At 39.6% G+C, this 19,444-nt stretch overlaps 1 protein-coding gene across 1 annotated transcript in view; it reads right to left on the reverse strand.

Moving 5' to 3' along the window:
• Positions 1–18,359, reverse strand: part of stat4 (signal transducer and activator of transcription 4) — a 30,368-nt gene extending 12,009 nt beyond the window's left edge. The window contains exons 1-23 of the mRNA XM_061054667.1: positions 18,203–18,359; positions 17,947–18,085; positions 16,373–16,508; positions 11,738–11,836; positions 11,106–11,198; positions 10,956–11,034; positions 10,710–10,795; positions 10,435–10,586; positions 9,193–9,351; positions 8,926–9,018; positions 8,225–8,284; positions 8,062–8,082; positions 6,786–6,879; positions 6,618–6,662; positions 6,422–6,505; positions 6,239–6,337; positions 5,457–5,592; positions 4,355–4,407; positions 3,946–4,040; positions 2,600–2,733; positions 2,216–2,407; positions 2,052–2,097; positions 1,176–1,284 (exon numbers count right to left, since the gene is read on the reverse strand). Coding sequence (XP_060910650.1) covers positions 1,176–1,284; positions 2,052–2,097; positions 2,216–2,407; positions 2,600–2,733; positions 3,946–4,040; positions 4,355–4,407; positions 5,457–5,592; positions 6,239–6,337; positions 6,422–6,505; positions 6,618–6,662; positions 6,786–6,879; positions 8,062–8,082; positions 8,225–8,284; positions 8,926–9,018; positions 9,193–9,351; positions 10,435–10,586; positions 10,710–10,795; positions 10,956–11,034; positions 11,106–11,198; positions 11,738–11,836; positions 16,373–16,508; positions 17,947–18,074 — 2,193 coding nt within the window. The 5' untranslated portion in view covers positions 18,075–18,085; positions 18,203–18,359. The remainder of the gene's footprint in view (positions 1–1,175; positions 1,285–2,051; positions 2,098–2,215; positions 2,408–2,599; positions 2,734–3,945; positions 4,041–4,354; positions 4,408–5,456; positions 5,593–6,238; positions 6,338–6,421; positions 6,506–6,617; positions 6,663–6,785; positions 6,880–8,061; positions 8,083–8,224; positions 8,285–8,925; positions 9,019–9,192; positions 9,352–10,434; positions 10,587–10,709; positions 10,796–10,955; positions 11,035–11,105; positions 11,199–11,737; positions 11,837–16,372; positions 16,509–17,946; positions 18,086–18,202) is intronic.
• Positions 18,360–19,444: the final 1,085 nt, after the last annotated feature.

Genomic DNA, 19,444 nt, shown 5'->3' on the forward strand with positions numbered 1-19,444 from the left:
GATTAACAAAAATAAGCGCACAAATATTGTGGTGATACGGCACTGTCATATAAATAAACCTGAAAATGTTATAAACGATAGGTTTTAAATAACAATTATAAACACTTTATTCGTACAGAAAAAAAACATAGTCACAGTTCGTAGAAAGACATATCAAAAAGTACACAATAAAAGAAAAAACAACATAAAAATACAAATAAAAAGGAGTGCATTAAAGTACAGCTGAAATAAGAGTGATCAAAAAAAACCGAAGGAAAGAAGGCACATTACAGAATAGCCAGAAAATAAGTCAAATCAATTCAAATTTTTAATCTAACTAGTTCAAAAATAAGTGGTCACATAAACTCTTTAAAAAATCCAAACACTCGGTCAATATAAAAATATAAAAACTCTTTGATCTCGGAGAAAAAAATGTTGTTTGTGTGATCAGGAGTTACTGTGAATACGGCGGACTCATCTGAAACACAAAAACAAAAAACATGAGCAGCAGGAAACATAAACGGCTCATCTGGAGTAAATGAGACAAAAACAATGATTTTCTATGTGTGTATAAATATGTGTAAGATGTATGTGTGCATGTTTATATGTATATGTTTGTGTGTATGTGTGTGTATATATGTGTACCTATATATATTTTTTTCTACTATTTTCCACATTTTGTAACAGCTTCCTTTCTTTTATTTTTTCTTTAATATGTTTTTTTTTCTCCTCATTTACGAGGGATAGTTTCACGTATTCTTTACTTTTGTTGTACACAATTGTTTGGGTATTTTCCCTTGGATTAATGTCGCTATATATGACGTACTTCCATGATGATCTGAAACGCGGTGGTCTTCCACACATGTATAACTTTACCCACAGCAATGAGCTTTTTTTTTAACACAACAGAGTGCCTGTTTGTGTGTTGACTATACCCTTCAGAGAAATCTTTTCAACATGTGTTTTGATGCAGAATAAATGTTGTACATCGTGTGTAGGACTGAGTGAACAATGAAGATGTATTGTATAGTCATAAAAACATATTAAGCTTTGAAAACATTCCCAACAAGACATACTGCCAGAATGATTCCATCATTGTTTTGGCTATTTTCTTTAGATTTACTAAAAAAGAAGACAAAATAAACAGTATTGTTTGTGAATTGTGCGGTCCACCAAACAGAATAAATATGACTCACTGTTTCCATGCTGAAGCAAAGCTGCTTGTTCAGCATGTCAAACTCGCCGGGAGTCATCGGTGGTTCAGGAGACTGACAGGAGACCGGGGACGAGGTGCTCACATTAGAGCTGGGAAGAGACAAAACATCTTAGTTTATTGTAACGCAGAAGCAACTTTCAGTTTGTGTTGATTTTGGCGCCCCCTGTGGATGAAGTGGTACCTCTAATCTCTTTGCTGATATTGTCCTGAACATATATGTAGGTTGTGTTTTCAAACAAAATGTCTTCCAGCTTTTTTAAAACCGTCAAATGTACGACTCATTGTGAAGCAAGATCCCATCTTGTTAGCTTTCTTCAAAAAGTCCTCAATATTAAATTCAGTCTGTTTCATAAAAACAAAAAACAAAACTCATCTCAGCCGCTTTAACAAAAATCTAAAAAATCTCTCAGCTGCATTGAAAGCAGTGTGTCATAATTAACACTACGCTGATGAAGCCATGTGAATCTTTGGGGTTTTGCAGCCCTCTAAATGACTAACACGGCTACATTACACTGATATTCATAGTTTGAGTCTAAGAAGGCTGCTATGTAAATGGACTTGAGCTTGTATAGCGCTTTTCTAGTCTCCTGACAACTCAAAGTGCTTTAACACTACAGGTCACACCTACACATTCACACACTGATGGTAGAGGCTGCTGTGTAGTGAGACCATCAGGAGTAACTAATCCATTCATACACTGCCAACGAAGCAGCGGGAGCAATTCGGGGTTAAGTGTCTTGTGGTCCCAAGGACACATCGGGCATGTTGCTGAAGGAGCTGGGGATCTGACGACCAAATTGCTTGTTAAAAAGTTTAAACTGCGCAGGGGTCTCTCATGGTCCACAAATGAACTTACCGTAATTCAGAGATGGGGATCAGGATGGAGGGTATGTATGGATGGACTGTAAGTTAAACACAGATAAAAGAAACGTTAGCTTTGTATTCAACAAGCTAGTTAGCTCAAAAAGAATCATTTAAAACACATCAACTCTGATTGGAGAAATGTTTCTGCACTCCTGCCTTTGCTCGGCTGACTGTTGTAAAGACGTCCGAAGGCGTCATCTTTGGGGATGTTTGGGTAGAGGAACTTGAGCGGGTTCTCCGGTACGACCCTGTCTGAGATCACTTTGTAGTCTCGTATGATGTCGGCAAAAGGGAGAGCACTGAGGCGGTTTTTAGTGTACGGCTCCACAGAGTTTAACCTCATGTCTCCTGTTGGGAAATAAAAAGTATTAGATCGAGGAAAGACCACCAGGTAGAAGTCTGAAATACAAAGCTTGTATAACATGACCTAGTGACCCTGGACAACATTTGAGAATATACTGAGGGATTTTATTTTAAAATAAAAGTATGAAACATTCTCTCACTGAGAGTAGGAGATGATGTACTAAATAGAAAGCTGACCGTTTTCGTTCTCCACCCAGGTGAAAGTGATTCCTCCGAGGTGGCTCTCACTGAAGCGAAGGAGGAACGTGCCTTGCTCTTTGTCCTTCAGCAGAGTGCGCTCCATCTCTTTACTCACAAAGCCCATGATGTAGCTGCATGGTGGTGGTGCAAAAGAAACACATGTATTTTTTGCTGTTTCTATCAATCAGATTTTTACATTCTTCTGATGGTTTTTTACAATAGCACCTCTTGACCAAGTCCGCTGCTAAGTTGTGTTGCTTATCTTTTCAGTCGACATACTGTTCATGCTTTGAGCATTGTTTTAACTCTTTTTCTGCAGGTCTGAAATGCTGCAATTATTATTAAATGTTTAATATGTAAAAATGTTTCACTGCAAGACAATGTGCAGTAAATGTTAAAACTATGTTAACTCAACGCTTTCATTCATTTTACACTCGTCAGAAAACAGGAAGACAGTAGGTCAGGGAGATTGCTATAACACTAAATAAATAAAAATAGAAAGGAATTGTAGTTTAATTGCAATTTTTGAAAGTAAATATCAACTTGTAAAGCTTTATCATTTAAAAAAAGTTAAATAGAATAAAGGACAAACAGTCTCATAATCAAGACATGAAGAAAATATATTCAGTTTAAAGCCTTTTTCCTGATTGTAGTTACCAAAAGAAACAACAGGGGGGAGTCCTACACTGAACTCTACTTTCAGGTCATCATTAACGATCATATGAAGGCAAATTTAGTGATAAAGACATGCAGGGATTTAGAAGGAGTGCAACAAAACTAATGAGAGTAGGAAAATATAAACACAGTAATAATTAAATAAATATATTTAAATTCAAATTTAAATGTTACTTTATTACCAGTTATTTAAACCAGAAACTGTTACTTACTCTGCTGGTTGCCTGGCAACCTCACAGTGACAACAATAAAAACAAACAAAACAAAATCTGTTTGAGGTGCCGGTTGGATGATTGTATTGCCTTTGAACAAGCCAAGCTTGTAGTTTATCCATTTCCCCATCTCCACTGTCTGGTCTTTATGCTAAGCTAGGTGGCGATCACCTGCAGAGAGTCTATTGTTGTTCACCGATCGAAGGGAATAAACGTCACCACCCACTCCCGCTCGCTAGAGGTGAAATTCTCCTGATAATATCCCGCTGTGTTCTCACAACAGCTCACTCAAGTCTCTCTGCAGAAACAAATACGAGGGGGCTGGGAGGACAAACTCAGGATAAAGTCTGAGTGAAAAACTTGCAGCTCACCCTGACATTGTTTTCAGGAGTTTTGTACAAGTGTAAAAGCCCTGTTAGTGAGGTCAGGTATTACATAGGTGAACCAGCAGCTTACTTCTCGTTCCAGACTGGCAGCAGGTGTTTCTTGATGAGCTCCAGGATGGAGTCCAACCACATCCAGAAACTGAAAGGCTTTCCAAGAATATTCTCCTGTAAGAACGGATGAAGCACAGAAATGCCCACGATGAGTACGTCATGACACAGAAACTTCCCAGAAGAGATGTAGAGTACATATGAAATTGTCCAAAAAATATCTATTTTTTTAAGTCTTGGTCCAACAACACAGCATGAGAAAAATGGAGGTCTCTCTTGAAGATGAGATGAATGACCCTTTGAGGTATTAACGTGTACTACGTGGCTGTAGCCGATGTGAAAGGGCCTTTAACCTGCAGGTTCAAAATGGTAATCTGAACTAAAAGTTGGCTCATACAGTATGTGGTATTTCAATATTATCGAAGACTTACCTTACAGAACTTTGACCAGGACACTGCATAATCACTGCAGGAAGCATGTTGACCTACAAAGAAATACAGAAAAGAATAAAACACGACGGTAACAAAGACCATCTTTTAGCTTTGCAGTTTACGTTTTTTGGAACCTATGAAGGAAGCCCCTTGACTCATGCCTTCATTTCAAGTCAAGTCAGGCCTTTATATCTCATTACACCATCGCTGACAAGGACAGACACACTGCATCTCCTAGAGCAGAACAATATGGAACAAAACTAGCATTGCACTATCTTTCTGTCAGCAATGTTTTATTGTGAAAAACACAGGAAGTTAAGCCAAATGAATGCAAGCCAAACAATCAATGTGTTTAGATAGGCAATTAACTGGTTTTGAATCATGACTTAATTATTTTGGACTTTTTGTCAATGGTTAATTTAGGCCTGCACGATATGAGAAGTCAAATGAGATATACGATAATATTCTTCAAAACTGTGAAAAAGATATGAAATGGTTCAATTAAAAAAATGGTATAATACTTATTCAAATTTCTTTACAGCTATTTGCAACAAGTTTCTCCAAAAAGCCTCTTTCCACCATTACATTGGCACCGATTTATCTGAGCGTAGCTGACATGAGCTTCATCTGACTGTTTGAGAGCATGGCTGTAATCCACAGGCCTCCATTCAACAGGTTCAATGTGCACACGCTGAGTGAGAAAATATTGCTTGTTTACATTAAATAATGTTCTACTTTATTGCCATAAATTCATACTTCTGCTCACATTGCGATGGCAATTAAAGCGCGATTTATTTTGCAACACTATCAACAAGCCAAACAATATCTAATGTAGGAGAAACTGCAGAAAAACTGAAATTACAGAAGCAATGCAAAGTCAAAAACATGTGGAAAAAACCATAGAAATGTATGCAGCCGGATCACACTGCATATCCAGTCATCACAACAGAAGAGCTACAGGCCGGAAAATCTTTTTTCCCTTGCAGGCCAACATACTATAAGCTATCATATTTATTTATAGGATATGTAAGAAAGTGTTCAAAGAAACCTCAGACATTCATTTTCTCATTCAGTAGTTTGAAAACCGAAGGTGAAAACGTACCGAGCAGCTTCTCTCCCAGCATGCTCAGCTGCTCCTTGTTGAGGCCTCGACCGGCAAAGGTGGAGAACTGCCAGCTGAGGACCTCCGAGAGCTGACTCCAGGTGGCCCGAGGTGGGTTTCCAAAGAACGCCATGTTCTGTGGATTAAGAGAACGAGGGAGAAGAAGAAGGTTAAGAGGAAGGAAACTTAGGATATGGAAGTGGAATACAATTCGAAACAACTCAACCGTAACACTAAATACATCGATCATACAGATAAAACAATGTACAATTAAACAGCTATACAGAAATATCTTCTTATTGGTTGTGTTAATGTCACAACAATAAACTTCAACATTGTTTTTAAAAATATGGTTTGGGAACATAGACCAAACACAACACATTTCTGATTCATACATATTTAAGCACCACTCACTCACTCCTATTCCTCTGACGCTGATTTAACTTCCCCCCCTCCCCCACCTCTGTGTGTCTTCACTTCTCTAAATACAGACACCACAGGGGGGTCCACAGAGAGCAACAAAGAGACGGCGCCCCCCCCCACCCCCCCTATTGTTTGTTTGGCTGAACTGGTTTAAGATGTATTTTTTTTAACCACATGGCCTCAGCTGGCTACTTTTGGCTTTTGTTTTAGGTCATTCTTTTCTTATTTTATGACTTTTTGCTCTGTTTTTTTTGGAGGATGACCCTTTGCAGGGGTGTTAAACTATACTTGTTTATTTAAGGTTAACTTAATAAATTGGTAACTGAGCGTGTGTACTGCAGTGCAGTGTGTAAACTCACCCTGGGCTCGTCCGTCAGAAGGTTGTACCACATGACCGAGGCCCAGCCTCCGGGCAGCTGGCTCACGTTGGATATGACCACCAGAGGCAGAGAACACGTCTGGAGGAATTTAAACTCACAGTGAGAACATTTTTCACCACCAACACCCCACTCACAGTGCGTTAAAGTGATGCTACCTCTCACCTCCAGATCGATGGTGAGACCCTGAACTGTGAAGCATGCCTCGAAACTGAGCGAGTGAAGCTCCTCTGTCACAGAGAGCAGACCCTACAGCACACACAGAAAGCATGAGGGTCAGAAAGTCACTCCTTTTATAGACATTATAATGAGTACAATAAGCATTACAATAATGTGTCTCATATTGAATATCTCGTCTTACCTCGTTCCCCTTTGTGCCATTGATGTACTTCTTCTCTTTCAGCTGCTGTAAGATGCAAACACACTGACATTTGTCTTCTCTTTCTTTTTTAATGACCCGTTTTGTCTGCCACATTAACACGTTTCCCTATAATAAATGACACATATGAGCATAAAAGATTGATCTCACCAAGTGTCTGAACTCCACAGAGAGGCAGCCGTTTGAATAATCTTCAATGTCCATGACTTTAGTGTTGTTGGTCAGGATGAAAAACTGACGACTTCTGAGGAGAAAAGAAAACGTATTTAATCAGCGTCTGTTGCTGCTGAAATCCGAGTCAAAACTTAATTTTTAACAAGAAGAACATTATCAGAATACTAAACTGAAACACTCAGCGTCGAGGACTGGACTAAGACAGTGAATGTGGAGAGTATTGGAAGCCCCTCCTCCCAAAAGTATCCGTATCTGTGATGGGACTTTATAAAAGATTTATTATCAATGTAAGGTGGGTCATTTTTACAAGCCCTCCTCCCATCTTTGCATTATCTATGTGTAAATATCTATGGGGTATATCTCTTGTTTTATATTTAAATGAAAAATTAAAGAACTAATGTAATGAAAAAACACATGTCTTCTGAGTGATGGTATTAGAAACTGATGAATAAGTTTTCTTTAAGTTGGTTTCTCAATGAATAAATTAAGTTGTGCATCATGATATCAAAATATCTTAAAATCATAGGAGACTTCTTCTAAAAACAACTATTTCATACAAAGCCATTACACTCTAAAACGTGGCACACTGAAAATGACTTTACTGTCACTTCATTGTGAGTGAACAACACCTTGCTTCATCGGGTTCTCCCAGCACTCTAAAAAGTATATTTAGTTTGTAGTTGAAAGAACTTTATTATTTGAATTTCTGCTTTTTGAGAGTGTAGCCTACGTTTGTTGATTAGATTAACTCAACATCATACTGTACACGTCGATGTTCCTTTAAACTGCTTTTGTTATTTCAGTGAAGGACAACCTTTTAGGTTTCTGCTGCGTGACATCATGACGTCTTTTCAGTAACATTTTCTTGGTGAAGTTTCTTATTTTATGACCAACGGGGTCTTTTTCACCACATTTGCAGAAATGGGGTTACATACATAGTTAAAGAGTAACATCCGCACGCTGTTCAGCTCCCCATGAGCACCTCCAGTGTGCGGATCTTTCTCTTTCTCTGTCCTGCACCTGTATGCATTTTGCTCAGAAGTGCGCACACTTGCTTTTTCCTCTTTACACACGTAGTTGAAATCTTCTTCTACTTGCATTAACACTGACTACTGTGTCTAAAGTCATTATTCTGGTGTCATATACTGTTGGCCACTGTTTTTAAAAGCTGTTAAAATGTGTTACACTGTTTCTATCAGTGCTCAAATTAAACATCAGCACTTTGTCATGTAGTGAAGATGTTTGTACTCACACTCTGCCAGGGGGGAGGTCCCTAGAGACGCACACACACAAACCACAGACAAATATAAGTGACCACCATCATCTGAAGAGCCTCAATATTACAATGCAGACAGAGATAGAATTCATTTATAGCTGCACACACTTTATTTATTAAGTGAAAGTGAAAATCTCACTTGTCAAATGTTGTTTTCACTTTGAGCTGATAATCCACCTCTGGAAGTTTGACCAGGAGTCTGGGAGAAACAAAGAATATACATATTATATTTCACCATAAGGAACATTTAATTTCATGTTGATTTTGGCGCCCCCCCTGTGGACAAAACGCTACAGCATGTCTAAACACTTCATCTCCATCTGTGGAGTAATTTGGAGCCGTTGCACACGAGGAAGTGAGTTTTTCTTTTGTTTTGTTTCTGCTTGCTCCATTTAGAGAGGAAGCTTTGTTCTAAACAGTGAAACAAATTTAACATTTTTTCAAGACTAGCACCAAAATAAACTCTCAAAAAGCTTCCGCTCCCCCCCTAGCTCATCATCTTTGTGTTGACAAATCATCTCCGTCAGCGCAGAGTTGAGGTGCAGATGGCTTTCCTCCACATTCAGACGCGAAACAAGAACAGATTGCATGGAGAGGCACATCTTAGTGTGTGTGTTAGCAACAGTTTATAATAAGAGCAGAGTCTTTAGTGGATAGGGTGCTGAAACGGGTCAGATGACGGGTGCTATTTCTGTGCCACTCATGGTGCTGTCAGCAGGTGCAATCAATTCTTTATGAATCGGGCCCTTAGTGTTCTATGAATGAATACTGAGGCTGAAACAGGACTTAAATATTTAAATGGAGCAAACGAAATCATGAAACCATGTCACATCATGATACCTGACTTTAGTGGTGAACTGCACTCCGGTCTTGACGATGAGGGGCTTCTGTGGGTGTGTGGGCATGCAGGGCTGCTTCTCCACCACAAACGAGCTGCAAACAAACCACAGTTATACTTTCCCTCACATTCATTTCTCGTGTTCATTGACAGCTTCCGACTATGTTTGAAGGGTATTCAGCTCCTCTCTGTAATGTGTTCTCAATGCTAAGAGTACAAGAGGAGGTCCTTTGCACATGTCAGTGTCAATGCATCCTTTGGACCATTACCTCTTGATGAGGTGGTAGACGAGGTATTTGACTCTCTCCTCCATCTGGGGTTTCTGCAGGGGGATTGGGTCGCTCTCGTAGGTGACCTTCACAACAAGCTCGCCCAGTTTGTCCAGCTGTCGCTTGATCTGGAAGAGACTCTGGGCTGTCAGAGTGAACCTGAGGGGGGACAGGAGAGAGGAAGATAAAGGAGTGAAGAAGGGGGACAGAGACAGAGATTGAGGCTTATTTCATTTACTGTCAAGTATCTTTATGAGCAGATTCTATATAAAAGATGTAGAATCTGTACACACAGGGCCAAACTTAGATGAGATGTTTTCTGGTTTCTGATTGTGGAACATTTGTAGTGTGAGTAGTATTAACCAATCACGTATCAGCAGGCTTTAGTGTGTGCAGGAAAAATAACTGTGCAAATGTGCAGCTAACAATCCATTCTAGACCAAATGTTTCATCTTGAGAGAAAAATCAGCTTGACAGCGTTTAGATATTTTATTTCTTTTAAGAGCGGTCTTAAAACATTGCTTTTCTCTCATGCCTTTGGTTGCTAGTTTATCTTTGTATGTGTGTGTGTGTGTGTGTACATATGTTTGGTGTATGGTCCCTGTGAGCACTCTATAGTGACAGTTTCTTGTTGTTGTTTTAAGTTTTTTAAAATTAGTTTGTATTGTGTTTGTTTATCTTTGTCTTCTGTAAAGCTCATTGAGTTTACGTTTGTATGAAATGTGCCATACAAATAAAACTGATTTGAATTGAAATAGATTGAGCTGCATCAGAAATGATCGATCTGACCTCCTTTTAACAAACATTTGAACTTCTTGAGAACAGACCTGACAAGCTTACATTGATCACAAATCTGGATCATGATGTTATTATTCAGGCAATCTTAAGACCTGATAATTCTAAGTTTATCAAAAGAAGTTTGTGTCATTTTCAGGCTTGTACCGCTGAAGTGAAGCCGCTGTGTGACTTATTATCTGCTGTTGAGCTGAGCGCTACTCTGGGATGTTATGGATTAAGAAATGACAGCATTTAGGTCTGTAATATAAAGACTGCATGGAGAAGGAAGTCTTGGCTAGAAGTTGTTAAACACTGATCGCTGGCTTAACCAGAATTATCGAGGATATGTTTCCAACGTTCCCAGAGGCAAATGTTTTCATCTGAGGAGAGCCGATGGGCTCAAAGATTGACGGTGATGTATGACGGCATGAACATAAAGCTTTCAGTTAAGAGTCTTCACATTACCAGCTCTGCAGCTGGTCCAGGCCGGTGAGCAGCGGACCCCCGATGGCGGCGATCTGCTGCCTTCGCTTCCAGTCCTGCAGCTCCGGGCTGAGCTGAGACGTCATGAGGTCATCGATCTCCTTTATCACTACGTCCATTTTTGACAGGATTTCCTAATGAAGGACAGAAACAGAGCCATGCTGTTTGTATGCATATATGTGATTCAAATACCTCTCATAGTTCTTTTTATGTTTGGAGACATTCCTGAGAAACTTGGCGATGATTTAGATTCATACCTTTCTTTTAAAGTCCAGCCTGTTCAGCATTTCCTGCAGTCTCGTTACCTCTTGTTTCATCATCTCAGAGTTCTTATCTGTTGTTTCTGACACACACACGCACACGCACACAGACACAGACACACACAAATTAAAAAACACATTTGTAGAAAGGAGCACTTTGTTTGTGTTGAGGTTTTTTTTGCACAAGAGTGAAAAAATCCCACAGTTAAAATGTTTTTCACACCTTGCATGCACAGGGCGTACCTCGTGACTGAAGGGTCTTGTAGCGGAAATCAAAGTCGTCCTGCATGTCCTCGATGCATTTCACAGCCTGATCCATCATCTAGACAGCGGCAGGAAATTGTTAGAGCAATGAAATGTAGAAAAGTCACTTTTTGAAGATGTTTCAGTTACCTGCACGCTGCCCCTGATGATCCCGACTCTGTTGTCCATGTTTTTCTGCCTCTCAAATTGTACAGAGCTCTGCAGAGATTTCTCCAGTGGACCCTGTTGGAAAATATATTTCTTTTAGTCCCTCGTTTCTCTTTTCTGCTCACATACTTATGATCAAATACAGACTGTTATCTTATCTTTTATGATTTTTAATTGTGGGGCTTTTTTGCCTTTATCTATATAGGACAGTAGACAAAGTACGAAATCAGGAGACAGAGTGGGGAATGACATGCTGGAAAGGAGCCGAGGCCTGTACCCTCCATGCACGGGTCTAACCGCTTGGCCATCAGTGCCCCATCTCATCGTATCTTACTCATTCATTGCTTCATTCATTTTCTTGTTCATCTTTCTTTAAATAAACATATTATTCAGTATCAGCATTCATCATATCCATTTGTTTTTTCCGCCATCCTCGCAGCAGCCCGATTACATAATCAGTGACAGTTTCTCGAAGAAGAAAAGAAGCGGTTGGGAAAGTGGGAGTGTAGATAATACAACACCAGCTTCCTGGTTGCAGCTCGTGTTTACGAGCAGAGGCGTTTTTAATGAAGCAGAGGGACTTTCCCCTCTGAGGGAGAGAAGATGTTGCAAACCTGTTCCTGCATGCAGGCGCTGGCGAGGATCCGCCGCTCCTCCCTGAGGCAGGTGGAGATAACTCTGGCCATGATGGCGGGGGTGGACGTGTATTTCACCTGCAGACACAAAGGGAACGTTCCAGGTTACAAACACACTCGCACACACACGGAAGAAAACTAAAGACATGAAAGACACAACAGCATAAGTAAGAGACAATAACTAGGACTTATTCCTCTATTTTACAACAATGGTAGGAAATGACACACACAGGTGTTCTGTGGAAAAAGTGACCAATCAAATTAGAGAAGTAAGAATGTGATGATTGATGACACAATTTGAAATGCTAATGGACTAACTGATACATAAACGTCTCTGATAATGGACTCCTGTAGCCACGGCTGTTTTGTTCGGATTTGAATGTTTACTTTTTCTTCTCTATTTTTCTTTGTCTTTGTCTGCAAGGTGAGGAAGAAAAGAAGCCTGGACACTTGCTCAAATGCCACAAAAAAAGGTTTTATTGATCACAACATTTCGACGAGAGGTCTTCTTCAGGTGATCGTTTTTTGTTTCTCGCAATTTAACATGAACTACACTTTCTTGAAAGCGCCAAGAAAAATCCGTCCACGTTAAGTTGGAGATAAGACTTCTTGAATATGTGGAGTTGAGTTTAAAGGTTTTGTTTATTTTCCACACAGGAGGAGGAGGAGGAGGAGAAGAAGGAGGAGGATTCATCGAGTATTTGTCATCATTGGTCTTCTCAGAGGTGCAAGGTTTACAGGAAGTACTTTAGCGATTTAATCAGGAAAAGGAATGAGGTCAAACTTGATTTTGGCAACACATAAAGGCCACACTGTCTGTGAGTCATAGTGAAAATGGAAACAGGTGGCATGTTGCCCAAAGGAGTGCACAGACGCTTTGGAGTACAACCGGTTTAATTTCCAGGCAGTTATTGCCTTTAACCGTAAAGTGCATTTGAATCTTGGACGACATTTTGAGGGAGTAAACATTATTTGTAACGGAAAACAAAAACTATAAACCAAAGACGATCAGGTGCTTAGAGCTACTTGAAGTCTTATTTCTAAATAAATACACACTCTCTAACAGTCTGCTCACCAGCTTCTGGTTCATGTTCTCAGAATAGACTCGAGCTTGTAGAGCACCTCTCTAGTCCGCTGGCTACTCGAAGCGCTTTTAACACCGCAGGTCACACCTATACATTCACACCACATATACACACTTTGGCTGAGGCTGCTGTGTAACGTGTCCATCAGTATTAACTAATCCCACAAATCACAAACATTCACACGCCACTGACGCAGCGGCGGTAGCCACTGGGGGTTGAGTGTCTTGCCCGAGGACACGTCGACATGTGTCTGCAGAGACCCCCGACCTTCCAGGTGAGAGACGACCGACTCTACCACTGAACCACAGCCGCCCCGCTTCTTACTGTGGTCATTTTGTGGTCTGAATCAGTCGAGATAGACCGAATGACATCACTATTATTTTCTCAGAACCTCCAAAGTTTCACTAAAAATGCAGGAATCCATTCAGCAACGGTGCCTAACATCCTGCATCACACAGGTCTTTGTGTGTCTGGTGCACATTTGGCTGGACTTGCAACGTCTCGTCTGAACTCTTTTTGGATAAGATGGCCAAAACTAAGTGGTCTCTTCACTTACTTTTTACCGACACCCCAAGATTAACCCTACAGGAGACCTTATGCCTAATTGTAACTTCCAACAGAGATGATTTGTTTTTGTGATTATAGATTCTTGAAGACACTCTCAGCTTTTTTTTAAATGGATCCTGCTTCTACAGCTGCTAGCTGAAGATCTTTACCTACATGGTTTTGTACTTTTAAATAGCCAAGTTTAGCATTACTCTTGAAACTGTAACAATAAAATATGTTGACATTTAAATGGACTAAATTATGTTCTGCACCACAAATTTACTCAGACGTGGATCTCTCTATTCTGAGGCCTGTACCTTTAATATATTTGAGCCCAAAACCTGATTTAAAAGCTTTCTTTCTTAAACCTTACCAGGTAGTTTTGGTGCCTCAGCTGTGGCAAAGTGTGACTGTTTTGTTTTCTTGTTGTATTTTTTCTTGTGTTGTGATCAAAGTCCTTTAGGCACCAAACATCCTAGTATGCTTGGTTCAAGATAAAACAAAACATCAGAGTGTATTCGGGTGGCATTGGGGCCCGAGCGTCACTGAAGTGTGCAATGCTACATCCTCTAAAACCCCGCCCGTCCATGTGAAATACTGAGACACAACAACACAGATGTTATACAACTGCTTTATCTGTCTCTATTCTCGAAGAGACTGAAGATACTTCTGAGTCCGTTTGAACCCAGATGTTCTCTTTTTAAAATAACCAATAAATAACTAGGTGTCATCTTTTTAATAAAACTGAAGTTTAGACAAACATGTTAAATCAGTGCTTAGATTCTGCTTTCATCATTCAGCAATATTTCAAGGATTTGTCCAATTCTTTACACTTTTTGGGGTGCATTTTTGCCTTTATTGGATAGGACAGCTGAAGAGAGAGTGGGGGCTGGCGCACAGATACGGGCCAAGGTCAAATATAAACCCACATCCCCCTGCGACGAGGACTATAGCCTCTTCCCATGGGGTGCATGACATAACGCTGGGCTATCCAGTGCACCATTCTTCACAATTTAATGTCATCAAATTTCCCCCAGTATACCTTGCAGAGTCCCAACTTGACCTCCTTGCAATTTGAAGCTTCTCTGCTAGCTAGAGTTGTAAAACATGAAGCAAATGGTCTATTCAAGCATTTTGTGCTTTGTTTGGCTTTCTGCAGCATGTTCTGTTCCAGGTTTTAATTAAAAAAATCAATTTAGAGGAGTACAAAAAGTTTCTGCTACGAGGAGAGGAAACTTTTTGTCTTCGCCTCCAAGTTTTCAGGCATCAGCATCATTGCCAGAATGATGACGGAGGACGCCATCATCACACACCTACACACATGTTTATTACAGGAAACACAATGACACTTAGTTCTAAAAAGCAGCGGATGATTTTGGTTTTCCAGCATTTGAGTTTGAAAGCTTCCATTCACAAGCTGGCTTCCCTTTTTGTAGTGACCTAAATTATCAACGGACAATGCACCCTGGAAGGTATCTGCCTTTTACTTGCTGTGAATTGACCGACCTTAGCCATATCTTTTAATCTAACATGAACTCTCCATAAAGACCAGCGACTGATCAAATATCAGATGGACAGGGTTTCATTCAAAAGATTCTGTTTGATTAAGATACACTACTTACACATCGCAACAACAACAACAGCCCACAAACACACTTGAGTACCACACAGGAGTAACTACTTCCTCTGAGAATTGTTGACTCTGACACATCCAGACACACAGGAAACAGCGGTATGGGCCTCACGGGTTTGTTCTGCAAAGCTTTTTATCTTTTACAGAATTTAACGTGTGCTGAGGCCAACGACATCCACCAAGCATCCTGTGCAGCTCAAACACCAAACTCTGCACTTTCTCGACGCTCGCTAAAAGGTTACTACCTGCAGGCTCCACAACATGAAGGTGACTGAAGTACTTTCAGTCAATAAATGCAGATTCTTCCTGAAAAACTCCAAACGTCATATCTGTAGTCGGACAGTCTTACCGCTCTTCACGTGACATTTAAGACACTGAATCATTTAAATGGCAGTGACTCAAAGACTACAAAAAACTGTCACACTTTCAAAGTAACTCCCATCCTTAATGAACCTTTATGTTTTTACTTCCCTTTCACCTCACCTCCAGAACACCACAGACCACAGAACTACTCCTCCCCCCTTTAAGAGATATTTTCAATGCGACTGTTGCATCGACAGTTTATGGCTGATTTGTATTTTCAAAATGGAGCAAATTGATCACCTGAAGAAGACCTCTGGTCGAAATGCTGTGATGAATTAAAACTTCTTTGCCTCATTTGAGCGAGTGTGCGGGCCTATCTTCTTCTTCCTCGGTCTGCTGATTTTGCACGGCTCTGCACCTACATGATGTGCGTATACCTACCTCCTTTTTCACAATGGAGCATGAAGCCTTTTCTTTGATGCCAAGCATGACATCTTTGGTGCAATATTAGAGCAAAAGTAGGGTTCCTCTGTTGCTTTTACATCAAAGGTTTTCCTTCTTACATCCTTTGTGATCATATAAATCAATGCAATCATGCAGGTAAAGTGATCCTCTGTACAGTCATAAGTGTCTTATTTGCTTTTGATACTTCCTTTGCCATTGCTGCAGCACTTCCTTTAGTTTCTCTTTGATGCTGTTTGTTTACATGCGTATGCTTTCCAATAAGATGCACATTAGAGTGAAAGTGGTTTATGGCATTCAGGAAACTCTTTATGTCAGACTTTCACTGATAGGTGTTTTAATGTTTGAGGTTTGATTAATGGAGAGTCTGATTGCTCCCGTGCTAGAACTAGAGTCGCGAGTGAAATACAACGTGCATTAAAAACTAGGAAGTACATTTAAATGGACGAGTTTACTCATGCTAAGCTGATTTTTAATATATCAGAGTGCTCGTAAAAAGGGGGAAAAAATATTTCCTATTGAAACAGAGTTAGTTCTGATCATGAGATAAATGGATATGAAGGTATAAAGAAGATGTTGTCACACCTGTAGCTGCTGCTGTATGATCTTCATGTTGTGTCTCTGCAGGAAGTTCTGCTCCTGTGAGCGCACTCGCTCCAGCTGGGACAGCAGGTTGGAGAACAACACGGTCGCCATCGACTCATCGTTCGCTGCTGAGTCCCTGAAAAACAGACGGTAAGGTGACGTTCAGGAGACCTCCAGGAAAAGATGAAGAACTCACTGCATACTGTTTAGTTTGTAAATTAGAAGATGTTGAAATCAAAGCAAGCAAACAAATAAAGGAACAAAGAAAATAAATTCTCCTGCTGCCTCTCTTGCCCAAACAGGTGCATGCTAAACTATTTGCAATTCCCTTGTCACCAGTAAGTCCTCCCTCAACTGTTTACAAACGATTCAAAATGCTGCTGCAAGTGTGATAATTCCTCTGCATTGGATTCCAATGAGTCACATTATAATGAAGCCCTGCATGATCAGACACTGTTTATATCTCTGACCTGCTCCATCCCTACTTCACCAGTAGACCCCTCAGGTCTTCTGACTAGGAATAAAACATGAAAGTTCTCAAAATTTGGGTAAATCTGCAATCTACCATCTCGTGGTGCAGGTAAGATTGTGGCCGACCCCTCTAACCCCGGACATGGACTGTTTGAGACTCTCCCCTCTGGCAAGAGGCTGCGGTCCATCAGGACCAAAACCTCTCGCCACAAGAACAGTTTCGTCCCGTCTGCTGCCAGCCTCATGAACCAGGTCCCAGCCCTCCCTACTCCCTACTCCCCCCCACATAACACAGACCCTCATCAGCCCCACAGTCAGAAAACATGACAGTAATGTGAAGGCTGGAACTGTTTTTATGCGTTACATTAATGTTTACTGGACTTTGAATACTGCACCTTTTGTACCTTTTGTGTTTTTCTATTTCTAATACTCTATTATATATTATTATAATATATAATATATATAATTATATTTTAATTACATTTATTTTATTTAGGTTTTTGCTATTTTTGCTTAATTTCCTTTGTTAACTGTTTTTGCACTAAAACAAATTCCTTGTATGTGAAAATGTACTTGGCAATAAAAACGATTCTGATTCTGATTGAACAATGAATTAGATAAAAACACATCAGAAATAACTGTAAAGGAATTTAATTAATCGTTAGATAAACAACTATAGGATAAGTTGCCTCCACCTGTCATGTAAAAATATTGGGTCCTTAGATTAGCTGTCAACCTTATAATAAAATTCTTCTTCTGAGAGATTATAGAGATTGTATTTTATTTCTTTGTTGAGGTCTTGGCGATGATATTTTTCTTTAAAAACATCTTGTACTTTTCATAGGCGGGTATCATCTGTATGTTTATTTTAAAAAAACATGAACATATTTATTTACCCAGTCCCAGAACATGCTTCAGTATTCCCATCTTCTAATTTAAAGGGTTAATCTGCCAAATTTGCAAGAAACCAAAACTATCTCTTGCTTGACTTCAGTGCTTTTTGTCAATTTTTTTCTCTGTAAATGTATAAATATAAAATCCTTCAGTAATTGTGGTGATGTGATACAGTATTTTAAGGTTGTAAAAGAAAGGCTTGGACTCACCAGTCCTGAGCCTCGATCCAGCCGGCTAAACCCTGCCTGATGTCCATGGGGAAGTTATCATCGTAAAGATAATCCACATGTTCAAGAAGTCTGATCTCCAGCTGCTGAATCTGCTTCCACTGGCTCATCCTGAGAGTTACTGAACACACACACAGCAACTCATCATGAACATACAAATATGACCATAGAGCATGTGATAGCCGATTTCTATGTTTGATAAACAGTGATAAGGTTCTCCTCATACAGTCTGTGTTACCTGAGTCTCTGCGTTGTTTCCTCGTCAGCCTCCCTCAGCATGTGAACGTGTTTCCCCCTCTGACTTTCGTTTTAAGTTGAGGACGGGCCTCGTTCACCTCATATCCAGGAAACATGAAAGTCACACACACACACATACATGCACGCTCACAACATAATGAGCGCGTGAGGTGAGACAGGAATAAGGGAACGTTTACCGGTAACAGGTTGGCAAGGCTACACCTCTGTTACGTCACACTAAAAGCCAGTCGATAGAATCTGACATTCATCTACTACTTTATTTAAAAATAACATTCAAAGCGAGAATTGACACGAAATAAACAGATATCCACTATGTTGTCAAAATGAACAACAACAAAAAACAATTAGGTAATTATAAAGATATAAAACGACCAGGGCGGCGTTTAATACAATAAAAATAGTATAAGTTACCAAAAAATGTAATATCTAACTTTTAAAAAAAAAACGTTCATGATGATACTTTTGTGTAGTTGTTATTTTCATGAAATTAAAGCCGGTTATCTGAACGATAAAAAAGAGTTCATGATCAAATTACAGAACATTTCAAACGTTCAGATAAGTTAAGTTTAAGTGGAGTTTCATTCACTGAAGAAGAACTTAAGATATTTTAATTAATTCATGATATTCGTGTCAGGAAATTAGAACCTATATCATTTCATAATTACAATAACACTGAGATGTTGTTCCATTAATACCATGAAGTATTTGTTATTAAAGCATCTGAAGGCTCATATTTGTAACTTATTTGCTGGAAACCTTAGGGTTTGTTGTTGTTGTTGTTTGGTTGGGTGAAGGTTGGAAACAGGTGTTCTTAGAAATTATGAATTAATTAACTAATTAATCTTTATTTCCGTGTCTGGCCACTCAACGTGGGATTATTCACCCACATTAAAAAATACTAAGGTAAAGTTAACAATTAAACACAAAAACAAAAAACACTGGTATAACACAATAAATACCTGACACAAAAAGAGAGAGCAAGAGGAGCGAGAGACACACAGAGGGAGTGCACGTTCATTCATGCCCTGGGCAAAATGATGTTGTGTATTCGATCAACTCTGAGAGCCTGTCACTGTGCACAAGTAGTTTTTCCTTCTTTTTTTAAATAGATATTGTGAATATGTGTCATCAGTAACAAACTGATGAACTAAAAAATGTGTCCCCTAAATATATTGCATTTAGAGAATTCAAATAAAAAAAACTAAATGTTTTACTTCACTTG

The sequence above is a fragment of the Labrus mixtus genome, chromosome 13 (assembly GCF_963584025.1).
Source record: "Labrus mixtus chromosome 13, fLabMix1.1, whole genome shotgun sequence".
Lineage (NCBI taxonomy): Eukaryota > Metazoa > Chordata > Actinopteri > Labriformes > Labridae > Labrus > Labrus mixtus.